At 25.4% G+C, this 18,857-nt stretch overlaps 1 protein-coding gene across 1 annotated transcript in view; it reads right to left on the reverse strand.

Moving 5' to 3' along the window:
• The window catches only part of LOC129606283 (metabotropic glutamate receptor 2), a 42,198-nt gene that overhangs the window by 2,611 nt on the left and 20,730 nt on the right, over positions 1-18,857 (reverse strand). Inside the window, exons 5-14 of the mRNA XM_055516520.1 lie at positions 14,180-14,322; positions 11,565-11,673; positions 10,923-11,097; positions 10,746-10,852; positions 6,778-6,927; positions 4,942-5,075; positions 3,699-3,889; positions 2,135-2,269; positions 1,018-1,180; positions 178-391 (exon numbers count right to left, since the gene is read on the reverse strand). Coding sequence (XP_055372495.1) covers positions 178-391; positions 1,018-1,180; positions 2,135-2,269; positions 3,699-3,889; positions 4,942-5,075; positions 6,778-6,927; positions 10,746-10,852; positions 10,923-11,097; positions 11,565-11,673; positions 14,180-14,322 — 1,521 coding nt within the window. The remainder of the gene's footprint in view (positions 1-177; positions 392-1,017; positions 1,181-2,134; positions 2,270-3,698; positions 3,890-4,941; positions 5,076-6,777; positions 6,928-10,745; positions 10,853-10,922; positions 11,098-11,564; positions 11,674-14,179; positions 14,323-18,857) is intronic.

An 18,857-nucleotide genomic window follows, 5' to 3' on the forward strand; every position in this document is an offset into this window, starting at 1 on the left:
ATAATTTTTAGTGAGGAATGAAGAGCATATTAAAACTTTTACTTTGGTTTCGATTTGTAAGAAAAAACCAGGCAAAATAAAATGATTTTGCGATTCCTATATAAACACACTTTTTCTTCTCAATTAAATTATTAATAATACTAAAGGGTTAAAATCTATATTGTTAAAAAAACTTACCAATATGCTTGGATTCATTAAATGCTTCTGGAATTTTTCTTGTTAATACAGCATATACGGTACATATAACAATTAATATAATCGGATATGAAAATGCAATCATATATGATGCATCAATATAAGAGTCACATACAAGTAAATTATCTTCTCTAGTTGGATAATGATGGATGGCATGAGAAGGTGATATAATCATCCAAACCCCGTTGATTAAAATCTGCAAAATATATGAAAAATTTTTTCGTTATGATTTTGAATTATAGATTTGTTTCTTCACAATTTTAATTTAATCTGTGGCAAGTATTACAGATGGTCTACTGAGTTTTTGTGTATATTTATTAAATATCCTGATTAAATAATTGAATTGTGTATCAAAAATGTGAGTAGCTTTGAAAATTTTTGTTTTGTCAGGAATTTTAATTATGCTTTGATAATGTTCTTTAATTACAAACAATAAATTTTATGTCTAAAAGATCATAGTAGATCTATGATATTATTAATTTTTCATTTTTCTATATTAAAAAGCAAAAAATTTACCAACTATGACCAAATTACAAAATTAATAGAAAATTTGAAATAAGATCAATAAAAAATTAAAGTTGTTTTTTGCTTCCTCTCTAGTGTATTATAAAATCAAATTTCATTAAATAAAATTTTCCATTACAATATCACGTAGACAATATAAAAAAAAACATTTTCCTAAATATGGTAGAATTTGTGTTAATGCATAAACGTGTTTTTTAAATAATTCGATATAGAATTTTCCTAATGAGAAATGCTATTAATAGGAGAATATATATATATATATATATATATGTAATTTTTATTTATATAATAACGTACCTGTACAAATGTTAAGCACGCACATATAACCAATTGGGATTTTGGGCTAATAAATGATGGTCTTTTAGCTGATTGTTTACCAGCTTTGAAAATTCTGGCTATTCTATTAGTTTTAGTTAATAGAGCTGCATAAACGACAGTAAAACAAAATCCAGCTCCAAATCTGTAAATACAAAACTTTTGTTAGTACATGCATTCTTTGAAATAAATTTCATAAAAAAAGTAGATCTTCTATATTGTAACTTTTTAAAAATTAAGACTAAAATATTCTCGAAAGAGAATGCAAGGATATTTATCTTGTTAACAGACGGATTCTATAAATTTTGATAAATTCGTTTCAATTCCTGATATTTTGAGACTCTTAGCATTTTTTCTTCTAAAATATTTTGCGTGAATTATAAGTTCTTTTCATGTACGGTATATTTTTTGTTGACGCATTGTAAACAGTAAAGGAAGTATTGTGATAACAAATTTCAAATTTCGAGTTATGAAGTTATTATAGGTAAATAAATTATTTGTAGCGAGTCTTTTTCTTATCATTGTATAATGAGAAGAAAGAGGTTTGTCAATCTTTCTGTTTATGAACCCTTGTATTTAATTTTCGGCTGGGTTGAGTCTGTTTTTCTTGAAATTGCTTTAAATAACAAAAATGGTATTTTCATTCCTTTAGCAACCTTTTCACTAAATTAATAAGAACACATTTATTAGAATTTTCAAAACTCATCAATTTTTATCAAAAAATCATGTTAAACTTTTTAACTTGAAATTATTAAGATATTGAAATTATTAATAGTATGATTTTTTTTCACAGAAAATATCTGCATATTGCGATTTAATCAAAGTTGTAAGTAAATTTAAAATTAACTTCATAAAACATGTTATAAAAGGAAAATTTTTGTTTTGGAAACAATATTAATAATATTGTCATGTGAGTAAATAAAATTCGATAAAAAGGACAAAAAGAAACAAGAAAAAAATTAGGCTCCGTTTCCTAATAATTTAATAAAAAAAAATTTTTATATTCACATTCGAAAATAAAATTTTACATTTGTTTTTAATATTTTCCAAGGTTATTGACGTAAAAAATACGTTTTAATAAATATATATATATATTCACCTTTGTAAGCCACAAACAATATTAGTGGGTCGTAATACCAAAGCAAATGTTACCATATAACACATAAGGATGCCAGCTAATAGTATATAACTTAATTCTCTTCCAGATGCTCGTACTACAGGTGTGTCATTGTGCCTTTTGATAAAGTAAATAAAATAAAAAATTAAGTGAAATGAAGATAAATGATGTTTTATCATAAAAGCCAATTTAAAAATTTAAGATATTTAAACTGAAAAGAAACTGTGTTATAGAAGAAAAGAAAATCCCTTTATTAAAAAAATGGTTGAGTAAGTAATATTACAATAAAATAGAAACTCTTACTTTGATTTAAAAATATTGGAAAATAGAAGCTAAAAGGAAAGTGTTTAAATATGAAACATCAAACCTATCAGAATTGCCATGTAGAAGGCAATAACTTTTAAAATTAAAGAAAACCAGGGATCTTACTATTTAATTAGATTTTCTTGAAACGATTTTCGTATTCGTAAAAAGGATAAGGTAGTAACATTCAATATGCATGGCACTACTTTCCCATTTCTGCAAAAACGAAAATCAAATTACATATTAAAGCCCCTGGTTTGAGCAAGAGCTAAAATAGTGCCATTTAAATTTCATATTGGGTAATATAGAATTGTGAGAAATAAGTCGTATAGTCTTTATGCGGTTGATATTGAAATTTCCTCAGTTTTGAAAGCTGAGCATTTCAAGACCGAAAAGGTCAAAAAACAACTTAATTTTAATTTTTCTAAGCTTCACTACGCTTTATATTTAAAAATCATTTTTGGTTTTTTTTATTCATTATTTACCCCATAAAAAGACTTTGGAATTTTCAAAAAATAATACGCTTTATTCATTCGCAATCTATTTTCTTAAAAATAAAGAACTACATATACGTGTATAAAAGTTGATATAAAAGATTGTTAAAATTTAAAATCTCATCCATCAAATTGGCATACCTAGATGTCTTTTAAAAACAATACCATTAAAAATGTAAAAAACAAGTAAAACAACATAATACTTGTATATTATGTTTTTATAAAGGGTATCCCAACAAGGAATAAATGAATGTCCCATTAAAGTATTCAAAGGTAAATTATTTATCCGTTTTTAAAAATTATTATCCGTGATGGTCAACATCACTTGTACTAGAAAATTTTAAGTTTAAAGTGAATCATATTAGGAAAATTTAAGTGTCGTTAGCAGACTGTGTACTGTATTGACTGAGATTTAAAAAACAAATGCTGATTTTACAATTTGTTAACATTAGAGAGATAAGTGGACTAAAACCAAATCAAGTATACACTTAAAGTGACAACAGAAATTTTTATATATTCTTTCTTTAATTCCAATTATTTTAGTAATTTATTTTGAAAATGAAGTCCTTCTTTTACAATTCAAACTAGGTATTTAATTGTATTTGATATGATTTCTATTTATTTATTACCGAACACTCAGTCTACACTCTTGTACAGTTTGTAATGATTTTTTGCCGTTTTACATATTTTCACTTGTGCTTTCCTTTTTTAAATAAAAATAAAAAAAAAACTAAGGGAAAAAAACTTACTTAACAAACACTCCGACCACAAATAATGTGATCAAAATACCAGTTGAACTGAATGCCATTGCACCAATTGCCCAGGCTGATTCTGGACGTAAATAAACTTCTGGAATTTCTTGACAGCGTTCTTTCATACGATCTGGTAATGTACCTTTATCACATGTGACGCATTGTGTTTCATCAAGTGGATGTCGAATCTGGCAAGTATAGAGAAAAGGAAGAATAAGAAAAAATTTAATAAATAATGGTAAGTGAATGAAATGAATAAACATTATTTACTTTAAAATATCCATATAACATTTGAATACACAAATCGTGGAAAAGAGAAAGAAAACGAAAGGAGAGGAGTAAGATTTTGTATAAATGTTTGTATAAGTATTTGTTTTGAAGTAAAAAAGATTCAACTTTAAATCGTATTTACTGAAATTTGTCTTTTATTTGTTCCCATGATGACAGAGCAGTGGTTATATGGTATAAGGTGGGTCTTTAAAATAATAAAATCGAAATAATTTTAAGAAAATTTAGAGATATTATGGGTTTTTGTAAGATATTTTATTTTTGCGTTCTTTTGGGTGTTTTCAGGGTTTTCTTTAAGTAATTTGCTGTTTCTTTTCTATTTTCTTAAATTATTGTGTTTTAAAGTAAAATTTTTTTAATATTATTTGTAAAGGTGATAATTTGTTGTTTATTGTGTTAAAAGTTATAATAGTATTAAGGTATTCAATATTGAACAATTTTGTTAAAAATTATTCAAATTCCTGAATGAAAATCCTTGATTGTTGATTTAAAAATCATAAATGTCTTGCTTCAGTTTTTATATAAAGATAGACTAGAGACAACCCAGGAATTTCAGCTGCCTCAATGTTCATGCAAAAGTCATGAAAAATAAGTTATGCTCAAGTTAATAAAACAGTCATACCACACACGTATCAAAAACTACAGTTACTTTTTAATGAGAAGAGAACTTGACTTGATGCCGATAGTCGCAAGATACTTAATCATTGACAAAAATTGAAGTTTGCCAAATCAGATCATTGAAAAAAGTTGGTAAATGTAGTAATGTCGGACAAAAGTCGTCCTTTTCTACTATATAAAAATTTATGTGAGATCTTAATACGAGTGAATATAGAGAATAGAATTGGTTCCGTAACTGCTTGCAATGTAGTGGAAATGCTCATAAATGCAATAATATTATTGGCAGTTAGACAAAGATATTAAGTAAAATTATTTTAAAATTTTTAATACTTACTTGGTACATTGAGCAATTAAAACAATGCCAACAGCAACTTTCACCTTCAACATATTTTTTGGCTTGTCCTCTTTCACATGGAAGACTGCATACTGATTCAGGTGGTTTTGGATCCAATAATTTAAATTGCACTTCTATTATTATTATTTTTACCGTATAAAGAAAAATTGCAGAACATAAAAGAAATATAAGAAAAATTACAGAAAAATATAAATATGTATAAAAGAAGAAACGATTAAATTGGATTATAAATTTTTAAATTCAAAGTAAAATAAAAGACAAGAAAACTATTTAATTATCCTAGCAAAAGGAGTGGTTCTTAAAATCTTTAATGATATAAAATGAAGGAAATGCTAGTAAATTAAAAGTAAATTAAACAAGAAAAAGAGAAGAGAATTAATGTTTAAAGTAGTTTTTTAATTTATTTAAATTAAGTGTGATTTAGTTCATTATTGTGTTATTGTTAGAATCATCAGAATGAGGTTCAATATGATTACAGTTAACTAAGGTTACGTTAATGAATCTTAGCTATTTAAAGCTTTTCATTTAGCTTTTTAAAGCTAAAACGATTTTCTTTTTACGCAATGACTATGGTATTGCAATGCTATATAAAATTAAGGTCGAGTTTCATGAGAAAATGGAGATTAGTTGGTCACACACTGACAATTCCAGAAAATAATATTCAGCGGAGGTCCTTAGAGTGGTACCCTCGGGGCAAGCGATAGGTGTGCAAACCAAAAAAAAAAACGTGGCGAATAAAGTTACTTGCGCACAACACGGTCAGACGGAGAAGCTTTGTGGATGCCCTATGCTCCCAAACGGAGTAGAACAAGGTGAAAAAAAAAATACTTAACGTGTTACTATTCTCTTCGTAATTTAAGCAAATCGTTCGTGGATAAAACTGTCTAATTGCGGTTCTTGTATAGCAATTTTATTAACTCATCAATTAAAATTGTATTTTTTGATAATTTTTTTAATACACCATATTGAACTGAAATTTGAGTTTTGGTAGTTATTTAAAGTAAGTTACATTTCTGTTTAACGCTCTGTCGATTTATTGAAATTGCATAATATGCTTTTGGATGAAAGAATTAAACAGAATGAATTGAATATTTTTGAATATTTTTATTTAAAAAATTAAATGGTAACCTTTTACGAATTGTTGTCAATTATGTAATGAATGTTTCTATTAAATATAATTGTAGAAATAAATTGTAAATGAGTAAACCATCAATAATAATAGATGAATTATAGGTGTAAAACAACATCATTCTAAATCCGTAAGTAATTTTATTTATACTTAATTCGAATTAATGTTTAATTTAAAACCTTTTCGATTTAAAATAATCGGGGAGAACCCCGCGTCCCTCCTCCTCATCCAACAAATACAAAATAAGATAACAAAGAATTTTAATCTACATCAAAAATAGTTGTTGTTTTTGTTTATTTTAGCAAATCACTCAATGTTGTTTTTTACTAAGAACAAAAAAAGGACACTAAAAGGAAAATAAAATATCTAACAGCTTTTATCGTTAGCAAAATATCAATTTCAATTTATCGATTATCATCTATCAATGACACAACAATATTATAATGTGCGTATAACTCTTTTTCTATTTGAAATTTCGATACAAAAAAAAACACTTTTTTTTTTAATTTCTAGTTTTTTTTTGCATTAAGTTCCAGGCGCTTTTAATTTTTTAAGAATAATGTTACATAAAAATTTTTTGTAAAAAGGAAATTCTTTTGAAAAAAATACTTTAAATAACTCAAAAAAAAATATTGCTATAAATTTCGATAGGGCTTAAGATAAATATAAATAAATTAAAATCTTACCCGACATATTTAACCGCAATTCACCTTCATAATATTCACCAACTTTCACCCAACGATATTTACCAGATTCAACTTGTTTAAAATGTATTATATTGTATCGAGCTGGTCCATCACCATTAATATCAAATCGAAAATGATCACCGCTTAATCCTGTTAATTATAAAGAATAATAAATTTTATTAGAGATATTACTTTTGGTAACAATATAACAGTTGCATATTTTTGGGCTTTAAAAAACAAGAGAATGAAATTTCATATCTTTATATAAGCTAATTTGTTTTTTAATAGTACAATAAAATACTTATGAATTATTTTCGTGGATTAATATTAATATAATTAATATGGGAATAAAATAAAAATTGGAAGATATTTGGCGAGATTTATATAATATGGTGATTAATTCATCCGTTACAAATTCAATGTAACAATTCTGATTTTAATTTCATTTGCAATAATTATTCAGCCGAATATGCTGAATGCTGTATAACAACAAAGAAGATTTTCTTTTCTTCAATTTTGAAAATTTTTAAAGTATTATCCACTGATTCACATTAGTCAGTAAATTGAAAGTTTCACATATTCCACACCATATTTCTAATAAAAACAAAGTGGAGAGAAGAAATAAAGTGTAAGTGTAGGAGTGATGTGAAGGCAACCAAATTTAAATCTTTATACAAGCTGTACAGTGTAATCGAATATATTATTTGTATTTGGTAAGATAATGTAGGTATATGGAATAATGGTCGAATATATGTAACCTTTCACTTTTTAATATATTCTATTAAAAGTCAGTTGAACTGTTTTCCCTTATTTCGCTCATAGAGAACAACAAAGAAGAAAGTAAATGTTTATACGTATATACTTTAAGATTAATAACATTCCCTTCAATATTTAAGATTTTACTTATTTAAACTTGGATAAATTAATTGTATAAAAATGAAAAAAAAAACTAAAAAGAAAATTGTGTCTTTTATCCTTTTGCGAAAAGAAAATTCTCTATATTGTCTTCCATTTTTATTTTTGTTTTTTCTATTCTTATCTCAAAATTAAGTATACTGAACAACACCCAGGTAAAATTTCTTTTTAACTTATGTATAGCATAAAGTACGTAGGTTTACTTTATTATTATAAGGACATCTGTTATACTCTATTGGTATATAGCAGTAAATTATTATAATCTTTAAAAAAAGTGTAATATCCATTTATCATATCTATCCAAGTGAAAAATCATAAATATTATATGAGTATCTGCATGTATGAGTGTATCAAGTGTTGTAGTTATCTATATAAATTTCTTATATACATATTATAAAAGCTAAAATAATAGATAAAACTGTATCCCAGAGATGTTTTTTGGTTTTTGAATGCGAAGGTACAATTGAAACTTCAAACTAAAATTTATCTGTTTTCGAATACATTAATTGTAGTTTTAAGGGAAAACTGTTGAAAAATCGAAAAAAAAAACTTATTTCGAATAATTTAATCGCGAAACTTAATTTAAAAACGAGAAAAAAATAGAGTTGACCTTGTCAACTCTGTGATACCCGTACGAATTTGTTATCCTTTGTGCGAATAACTAATTTGCCATAACTAACTATGGGGCAGACTATGACTTTAAGTTGCCGTATTATCATATTAGTTTATGCAAAATTTCAGTACTATGTGTTATTCAAAATACTGGTTGTGCCAAACTACTATTGATGTTGTATGGCAGCTACCAGAAAGGGCCAAGAAATTTTAGCGAATTTTATCAAGCACGTCGGCCCTAATAATATACTTACTTGTGTGAAATTTCAATATCACAGCTTTTATAGTTTCTGAGATATAGCCAAATAACTTTTGAAGTTGTATGGCAGGTACCAGAAGGAGCCAAGTAATTTCAACGACTTTTACCAGACACATCGGCCCTACTAATATATTCACTTGTGTGAAATCTCAATATCACAGCTTTTATAGTTTCTGAGATATAGCCAAATAACTTTTGAAGTTGTATGGCAGGTACCAGAAGGAGCCAAGTAATTTCAACGACTTTTATGTGGCATATTGGCCCTACTAATATATTCGTTTGTGTGAAATTTCAATACCATAACTTTTATAGTTTCTGAGATATAGCCAAATAAATTTTGAAGTTGTATGGCAGCTACCCGAACCGGTACCCCGATCATGTCCAATTTAAATAGGGTTCTGGCACTTACTACAATAAATCATTTGTGAAAATTTGGTGAACTTAGCTCAATTAGTTTTTGAGTTATCGTTCGGACGGACGGACGGACGGACGGACGGACAGACAAAGCTAAATCAACTCAGAATTTGACGCTGATCAAAAACATACACTTGAGTCTATATCTAACATCGTTATTTCTTAGCGTTACAAACGGTAAGGCAAATTTAGTATACCCTTCGAACATACGTTCGTACGGGTATAAACAATACAAAATTGTAACATATTATAATTTTGTAATAAAACCAAAGCTTTGGAGCTAATTCGACAAAGCCGAATTTAAATTCGAAAAATAAAGAAGTATAATAAATGGGTGTCAGATACGGTTGTTACTTTTTGCAGTATCCAACTATAGATAAATTATGCATTATAGATATATTTTGCTGAATGTGCATGATGTGTGCAATTTCTAAACTGACGTTTAATGTTAATTGCTTGTTTCAAAACAATTTAAAAATTAGGAAAAATTAAACAACAGTCTGATGCCCAGATCAAAGACTACATGACCGGATGTCAGATTTACACTAAGGTTTAATAAAAATTATTTAAGTATTTATAAAAAGTAGCAAATTTCTGAAGAGTCTCGTTGTATATTTGAATAGAAGTATAAATTCTTACAAAATTCAATAAATTACTTATTAAGTTTTCCAAAATTTTCCATTTTTCTTGATGAGATTAGAATTTTCTTCATCAACAAACGGAATTTTTATTCATTCATTTTACCATGATCTAGTGACTTAATATACTTGGAATTAACTTAGAATTGCAAAGTATTTTAAGAAATCATCTGAAATTTGTACTATAATTTAAGTTTCAACAATTTAAAGAACTTGAACCACATAATATAATATAAAGTGGTATTAGTAAAACAATAAATCTGTTTATTTTGAAAGAGAAAATCTAGAAGAATGTTTCTTATTAGATAATTAAATCCTTTTCATTTTTAATGATCGCCTTTCCTTTACTTTATATTTCAGATTAAAAAGAAGAATCTATATGTAAGTATTTTTATGTGTAGAGAATTTTTCTTGTTCTTAACTTGATACGTATCTTTCTTTTTTTTTGATTTCCTGAGTAGTTCTTTGTTCTTTATATACATATGTACGTATTTTTGTTAATTATTTCGTCGGTATTTGAAAAATAAAGAGCACACAGAAACTAAATTTTCTTTTCGATTGTTTTTTATACTCAAAATTTGTTAATTTATTTTTCAATGTAATAAGAAAAAAAAAAAATGTTAAAAAATTAAATTGCAAGTATTTTTGATTGTTTTTTATAAGTTGTTGTTAGTTTTAAATTGAAAGCGCAAATTCATTGACGTAACAAATTTCTACTTAGAAGTAAGACGAGACGAAAAAGTTTAAGAATTAGAATTTAGATTTGACCCGCACAATTAACCATTGCGGGCCTACTATAATACTTATCATAATGTTTCAAGAATCAAAGTATTGACTGTCTTTCAGAAGGCATGATATTATCATACTTTCACATATACAATTTACCAGTTTCCTAATTGATAGGAAATACTTTCCGCAATAATCTTCTGCAATATAATCTATTTTCTCCGGTATAATCTTCTGGGATGGTGAAGAATAGCGTTTTTTCAAAACTAAGGAGCTTTAAGTGACATATTTGGTTTGCGAACAAGTTAATCGCGTTCGAATATTCCTATAGTGTCGAAAATCATGCAATTTTTTTGTTATTTATGTACAAAGGCGATTTTGTTCTATTGAAATTAAAAAGTTACCTTCAAATTCCACTTTACGTAAATATTTGAGTAAATCAGCACCTTTTGTTGGTTTCATTGAATCGCATAATGTCGGTTTACCACCACATAAATCTCTGTGCATATCTCTGTATATAATATAAAATGGTTTTAATTAAAAAATTGTGATTTTTTCAAATTTCTTTAAAATCTTATTACCTTAGGGCATATGCAAAAGCCATAACAGCATCACTAACAAATTGTAATTGATCTTCAAAATCTGTATTATTTTTATTTAATACTTCTTTAGTTGTACATGTCCTATTATAATTTATATTATATGGTGTTGGTAAACTATTCGGATATCGACATAGAAAATGATCTTCCCAAAATTCTGAAATATATATTAAGAAAAAATTTTATTTTTATCATATCCTTGAACGGAAATATATTCAACATCAGTTAATATATTAAATTGGTTTTGACGCCTTTGCTTATGCTACATGTTTGCTCAAGGGGTTATTCTCTCAAATATGAAAACTTCAAATGCGTATAGAATGTGTCATTAATTTTTCTTATCATTTAAGGTAAATTTTACCTATTTTAGTGTAAAACGTAAATAATTACTTTAAAATTAACAAAGGAGATTCAAAGAAAATTTTTGATTTCCAAGTAAATGTCATAATTTTAATAATTTTTTAACAAAGTAATTATTGAAATATAAATTATTACAACCTAATAATATCCAAAAACACGGAAAAAAAACAATTTAAAAAAGTCAAAACAAATTTTTTAACAAGGATTAATTTTTAACAATCTTATACCTTTGTTATTTGTACAATGTAAATAGTTGTAACTTACCAACAAACCACGGATTTCTTAAATTATTTTCAACTGTCAAATTTAGAAAATATGCTTCAAAACCTTTAACTGGATTTGCTTGCGGCTGTACGGATAAAGTACCTTCAACCTGTCAAAATAGAAAATACAAAAAAGGAAATTTCATGAAAATTTATCTTGTTTATTTCTTTTTTTTGGCTTTGTAAAGGATAAAGTCTTTTTATTACTGGTTTGTACATAGTTGTAAATTTTCTAATTATTAAGATTTAAAATAATTTTAATTTTGGGTAAAATGTGTCATTGAAAACTTTGACGTGCTAAGAATTTTAAATTTCTTGATTTCAAAGCAAAGCAAAATAAGTAGAAAAAACAAGTGAAAAATTTGTATTTTTCTGCTTTTTCTGTGTCGATCCTTTCTCACAGTCGTTTCAAGTTGTTATATTGTTTGAGTAGGAGTACATAAATTAAAAAAAAAAAATCATTTCTTTTAAGTTGAATACTTATAATTTACCCAATAAGAATGATATTATTTTAATATGAATTTTCGATGAAATTAATAAGGCAACAATCTTTAACCATGTTTCTGACTGTACTCATTCCATTTCTAATAAGGGATATATGTTATTTAAGTTTTAATTAAATTATTTAAGTTTTTATTAAATTATTAGGATTTTGTGATGAAAAATGTTAAAATAACCTCAAAATGATTTGAGTATACTGTAAAAAATTCCATTGTTTGAAATATTGAAATTTTGAATCACTAGCTATATTAGTAACCCTCCTAGATTTTACGGTAAATTTACCATCCAATTGGAAAAATATCAAGGTCTCTATTCTAATTGTGTCTCTATACCTTTAAATCCTGAATCCTGTTCATTTTGCATAATTAAAAATTTTATTCAACATGAATTCTCTGGAAAATCTGATACTTTAGCTTGAATTTATGCAAATGTTAAAATATTACGTTAATATGCATATTTTATCACTTACTTTAATAAAATTATAATTTTAGTAATTATTAAAAATATTTTAATAAGCTCTTGCTATACGATAATTCGTATATAGTGGGAAATCATTGAAATGCAAAGTTTAAACAAAAATGAAATTTTTTCAAAAGTTATTTTACGAAGTTAAAAATTCATTTGCAGCCCGTTTTGTATTGTAACTGCATATGAAAATTATTATAAAGCAAAAAAAACGTTGTCGTTTTTATTTTAAAAGTTTTATTTCATGGAATTTTTTTTAATAGGGGATTTACTAAAAGAGAAAATTGTTACGTACCTTTATTATTAATCTAATAGAAACTTCACATAGATTTTTTATTGTAACATACATAAGATGAAAATTATGTAATAGACAGGGTCTCTAAACAACGAAAATGAGTACTATGTTAGAATTTTCCAATTATTTTCATGTTCTCTTACTTTAGTTTTGACAAATCAGTGTAAATCTATGCCAATCAAACTAGAATTAGAATCATTTCGAGCAAAGTTTAAATATTTTTCAGAATGACTTTTTAAAGAAAATTTTTCAATACTCTTTTTTAAATTTTCGTGGCTAAGCACTTTAAAACAATCAGATTTTCGAAAAATAATTTCGAAAAATATTTCGAGGTGCGTTTTATTCAATTTTAACATAATAGTATTAAAATTTATTGGATTTTAAATTTGAAAATCAAGAATTTGAATATTTTAATGGTAATACTAAGTAATTAAGCAATTTTTCCTTGTTATCACAGGAATACAGTCGTGACATTAATAATTCAAAGGCAAAATTTCTTAAATCGAGTTACGACAAAATTGACGAGTGCAATAACTAAATTTCCCATGTTTTAGCTTACAGTAGATAAGAATTGCTTCAATTACGCTAAGCCTAAGTTCTTTAAATTAATTATAAGAAAAATGTATTTCAAAAAATTTTAATAACGAATTTTTTTGGCAAAATATTTTTCAATATTTTTTTGCTCTAAAATCTAATTCCATATGACCATGTAGAATATTGTCAACTCTTTTAATTTCAATTCTTTGCGAATAACTGCTTGTTCACATAAACCGCTTAAATAGTAACAGATTTAAACTTTTTAATCTAAAAGCAAAAATAAATGTAAAAGTTGGTGCAATAGGGTCCTGCTTTAGAATGTTATCGATTAAAAGTATCAAATTTGTAATACTTTTTTAACGAAACTATACTGGGACATCTTTTACAATGTTTTTAATACCTGTTTGCAAAACAAAAAGAAAAATATTTTTAACTTTTTTAGTTTATAAAAAAGTTGAAAACTTGTTTACAGTTTTCTTTTTTTTGTTTGCATCCAACTCTAAATATGTTTTCATCTCCTATTAACTTTTTCCTTCTACATGTTTTTATCAATAAAGCTTTAAAACTATAATTTTAATTAAGGATTTTTTAATCAAGCTGTTAAAGTTTCGAAAAAAACAAAATAATTCAATAATGGAAAAGAAAATATTGTACGCAAATTTTTCAAACAGGCTTTAATGATAAAAGTTTTTTTTATTAATAAAATTTGATCAAACGAGAAAAGAATGTAAGTAAAATATTTATTTATATTGAGTATTATAAAGTAAAATAAACCATAAAATCTAAAATATTCGCATACGTATATTTTTTGAACTTACCTCTGGTTCATTACCATCAGAAACAAGATTTCTGGCACTCCAACCATCAGAACCGATCCATGAAAATGCACCAGTTGCATTATTACGTCTTACAGCTCTCATTACTTCTCGCACCTCTTGATCTGATCCAAAAATTATGGCACCTAATATTGAAAATTAAAATTTTGGCAAAGGAATTAAAATTCTAATATGTTTTGATAACTATTATTAAATTAAATTTTAATTAAATTTCAATAAAATGCCATTAAAATTACAGAACAATGGAAAAGGTTTGAGGATTTTCAATATATTTGTTTATTATACAGATCGACGTCAGTATACAATTTGCCTGTCGAAATTCATTTTCGAATTATTCTAGGATTTGAACCAATACACCTTGTTTAACTAATAACAATACACCTTGTTTAAGAGTTTAACCTTGTTTAACTCTTAAACTTTTAAATTCTGATTTCGCTTTAACCAGGGAGTTGATTAGTTATAGATACTTTTTTAAGTTCTGAAATAATCAATAAATTTTTTGATAAAAATACGACACCATATTTTTAATTGTTTTTAAAGCTTTAAGAGATGGAAAATTGCTTAATTCTATTAATGATTTTTGCTATTTTTTGAACTGTCAGTTCAAATGATTTTGAAAATGATAAAGTGAATACAATTGAAAAGATTTGAAATGAGAATTTTACTTCATCTTCTCTTACATTTTTAATAAACGCAGTTCCTTCTCTTTATCACTTTTAATAATGTTGAATAAACCACAATAAAAAAAGCACATATAACACATACTTATATAATATGCTATATTTATATAATATGTGGGTACATTACTTTATATTTGCTGGTTTTTAATCTAACTCATACATATACAAACATTAAATGTAATGTCGTTAGAAATTATTATTATACATAACAGAATTATTATATACAGAATTCACTGTTGTTTGTTATTGATGTTCATTTAATGTAAAAATGATCAACTTATGAAAAAAGATGTGAGAAAAATAATAAAAAGAGAGAAAATTCAAATGGAGTGTTTGTGTTAAAAGCTGATAAGTCCTTTTCATTTTTCATTCTTTACCCTGGTTTGTTGTTGATTTTTTCGTTTTATCATTTTTTCTTTGTAACTTGTATATGTATATCTGCTTGCTGTTAAGTAGATTGAAAATATATAAAATAATTTTTCATTAGTTTATAAGACCTTCTTAAGTGGTATGAGATTTTGTTAAGAACTGAATTTATGAGATAAACTCATGACAAAGACATCGTCTTCAGCTAAAAAGCTGTTTAAAACAGTGTGTTTAAATTGTGGAAATATATTTTTTTTTTTATTTTTCTACAATTTAACTGATATTTTATTATTCAGAGTGAACTTTGAAATTCTTAATTTAATGTACAAATTGCATTGCAAAATTTTTTATGAAAATTTTGAAATTAATTTTAAATAATAGTTTTAAACAGACTGGCCTTGTTTTAGTTGATCAAGATATGGTTCATCTATTTTTTATACTTATTATTTAATTAAAACTTTGAATTTGTTCGAAATGTTGTGTGATTTAAATAGTGACATAAGAGAATGTTAATTTTATTTTAATTTAAGAAAAATTAGAAAAGTAGGTAGTAAGTGTCAGACAGTATTGCAATAGTATAAAATTTTTGTTTTAAATGTAATTGAGCAGTTAAAATGATACTATTTAAATTTTATTTAGAAATAACAAAATTTAAAAATTTGAATATTCTCTGGCCAAGCCTATAGTTATTGAAAATATCAAGTTATAAGTTTTACTATACATAAAAAGTTTAAATAAACTACGAATTTTAATTCTATTATTCCTAAGTATATCAGATATAACTACAACTTTTTTTTTTTTATAATGTACTCATACCATACTAAAGATAAGAGCTACATCAAATTTAATAGAAACGAACAGAGAAAAAAATATGTGCCATGTATAAAAAAATATTCGAAGATAAAATCTCATGTCGCAATAACGTCCAACAAATTTAACAAAACATGAATCGTATAAAAACTTACATCAATACAAACATACAAACATACATAAATGCTTTTAATATTAAACTCTATTTTATCAATGGTCAAAAGTAAAAATGTTATAACTCAACATGAAAGGAAAATAAATTTTAAGTGAAATGGTAACACTATTTTATGAAATTAAATTCTCATGAAAAAGATAACCTTTATAGCTAAATCATGTGATTATGAGCGCATCCGGTTTACAGACTATAAAAAATAGGCTGTTAAGACAAGTTTAGACTTTAAACTGTTTCTAAGCTTTGCTATTTTTACTTAAATGCTGCTGTAACATTGAAACTTTTTAGAATATTGTATTTACGTTATCGAACAGATTCGAAATTGCGATATTCATGTCACTAAATATTTTATTTAATAATTTTACATATATTAAGGGTGTTACCGTTAACCGAATCGTGCTTACTATATTAAATAACAACAAAAATTGTCGAATGACCTTAGGTTTCGTAGACAAAAAAGTATAAACAAAGCATTCTCTGGCAACAATGAGAAAGCAATATTTCCTCCAAAAATCGTTTTCTCTTAATATACAAATTAAAACTACATAATTATTATGTATATAAAACTATAAAAACTATTCCAGAATGTAAAAATTACGCAGTTCTCACAAAATCTCGTTTTAAAATTGCTATCTGTTCATCTACGAGCTTTATAGGTTCTATTATGAAAAAATAAAAATAATTTATAAAATAGTTAACCGCATAATCGAAAGGGTTAATATTGCATTATCCATATCTCTTTTTAAGCATAGAGGTTTTGAATACAAAAACGTCAATCCATATGCTTACACCACATGGTTATGTTTACAATTAAAACACACTTATGTAATTTATATAAAAGTTACAAAGAAATAGATTTTAGTACTTTTGGTAATTGAAAATAATCAGAAATTGATTTTCATGACTATATATAATGTAATTTGATGTGGCACTACCAACATTGATGATAGTTGATATTTTGTCTTTTGGTGTGGTAATAATAATATTGATGATTGTTAGTGATGCTCATATTATTATGGGGTAATTTAAGAAAAGTGGTTAAGACAATAAAAATAATTTTGTTTTCATTTTTCTTTTTATGTTCTTTCTTTTGTTTTCTGTTTCTTCTTATATATAACTCAAACTCACTTACCATTATTATAGATTGAAAGTGGTGAAGAAAGTTAAAAAGTTATTATATCGAATTTAGTTGAATAATTTCTTATACATACATAATGTATGTATATATATGCATGTAGAAGGAAAATTTTGTATATGTGTGTGCTTTATATGAATATAATATACTGTAGGTTGTATATTAATTTACATTATCCTTAAATGATTTTTTAAGACATAAAAGGATATTAATATATAAACGTGCGCAGTCATTTATATATTGTGTTGTAAGTTAAGTGTATAGCAGTTTGTATCAGATGAAATTGTTTAGAAGAAAGTTTATATTTTGTTTTGTCTTAACAAAAATATTTTAAGAAAAATGTTATACAAAGTTTTGTTATTTCAAATCCAGTCAATATAATAGTTAAGAATACTGGATATTGTTCCTTTTTATATTGGTAAAGTATTTTATTATGAAAAAGTATTTAAATTAACTGGTATACATATACAGAAAAAAAACCTAAATTATTATTTTCAAAAAAGAAAATGTTAATAAGAGAATATAGGTGGGGTTAATTAAAATAAATTTTTTTTCTTGTTAAAATAGGAAATTGAATATATTCTTAGGTAAAAATATTACAACGAGCTACGTGAGTGAATATTGTAATAGAATATAATGAAAAGAATTTCTTTGTACTAAGATGCTTATTCAATTTAATTGTTCAACTGAATCTGTAATATGAATATTGATTATACTAAATAAGATATTGAACGTCTCTTTCACTAACGTTTTACTTAATTAAAATATTCCAATAATTTATTGATGAAATTTCAAATGGAGATTTTTCTTAATGGCAAATCTTACTACTTAATCTACCTATCCTACCATGTAAGGTATACCCCATCGTATGTAATCAAATCTTTATGAAAAACTTTCCTTTTAGTAGGAAAAAAGTTTTTAAAAATTAAAAATTTTAATTAAAAATCAAAAGACAATTTTAATTTGATTCTGAAACTCATAGTATATGAAAGCATTTGTAAGAATATTTTGGTTTAATCTTTGAATTCGAATTGAAATTTTTGTATAGGTATGCTTGAAGCATAGCATGGCTTACAGGACAGGGCTAGGAAGTATTTAAAGTTTTCTTTCTCTTACATAATTTTTTAATTACATTAAGATTTTTCATATTTTTTAGATTTGAATACAATGTGTGGTTAATCCCTCTAAATACGACCGGGTTCAATTATGTATTCAATTTTTGTTTTTAAAAAATTTTTAAAAACAAGAATTTAAAGCATCTTCAGAAACTCAAAAGAAATACAAAGGCATTTGTTACAGAAAAGATTTATACACTATACCTTTTATGGATAAAAAAAGATACTACAGTGACTCTCAATAGTGACCATTACAGAATATATTATAATATCGGAAACATAATTTCATCAAGGAAAGTGTACTCCTCATTACTCTAAGATTAAAAGCGTTTATTTGTGTATACTGTTTTCGCTAAATTTATTATTTTAATAATTAGAGGCA

Source organism: Condylostylus longicornis, unplaced genomic scaffold, assembly GCF_029603195.1.
Source record: "Condylostylus longicornis isolate FDR11 unplaced genomic scaffold, ASM2960319v2 ptg000018l, whole genome shotgun sequence".
In the NCBI taxonomy this organism is placed as follows: domain Eukaryota; kingdom Metazoa; phylum Arthropoda; class Insecta; order Diptera; family Dolichopodidae; genus Condylostylus; species Condylostylus longicornis.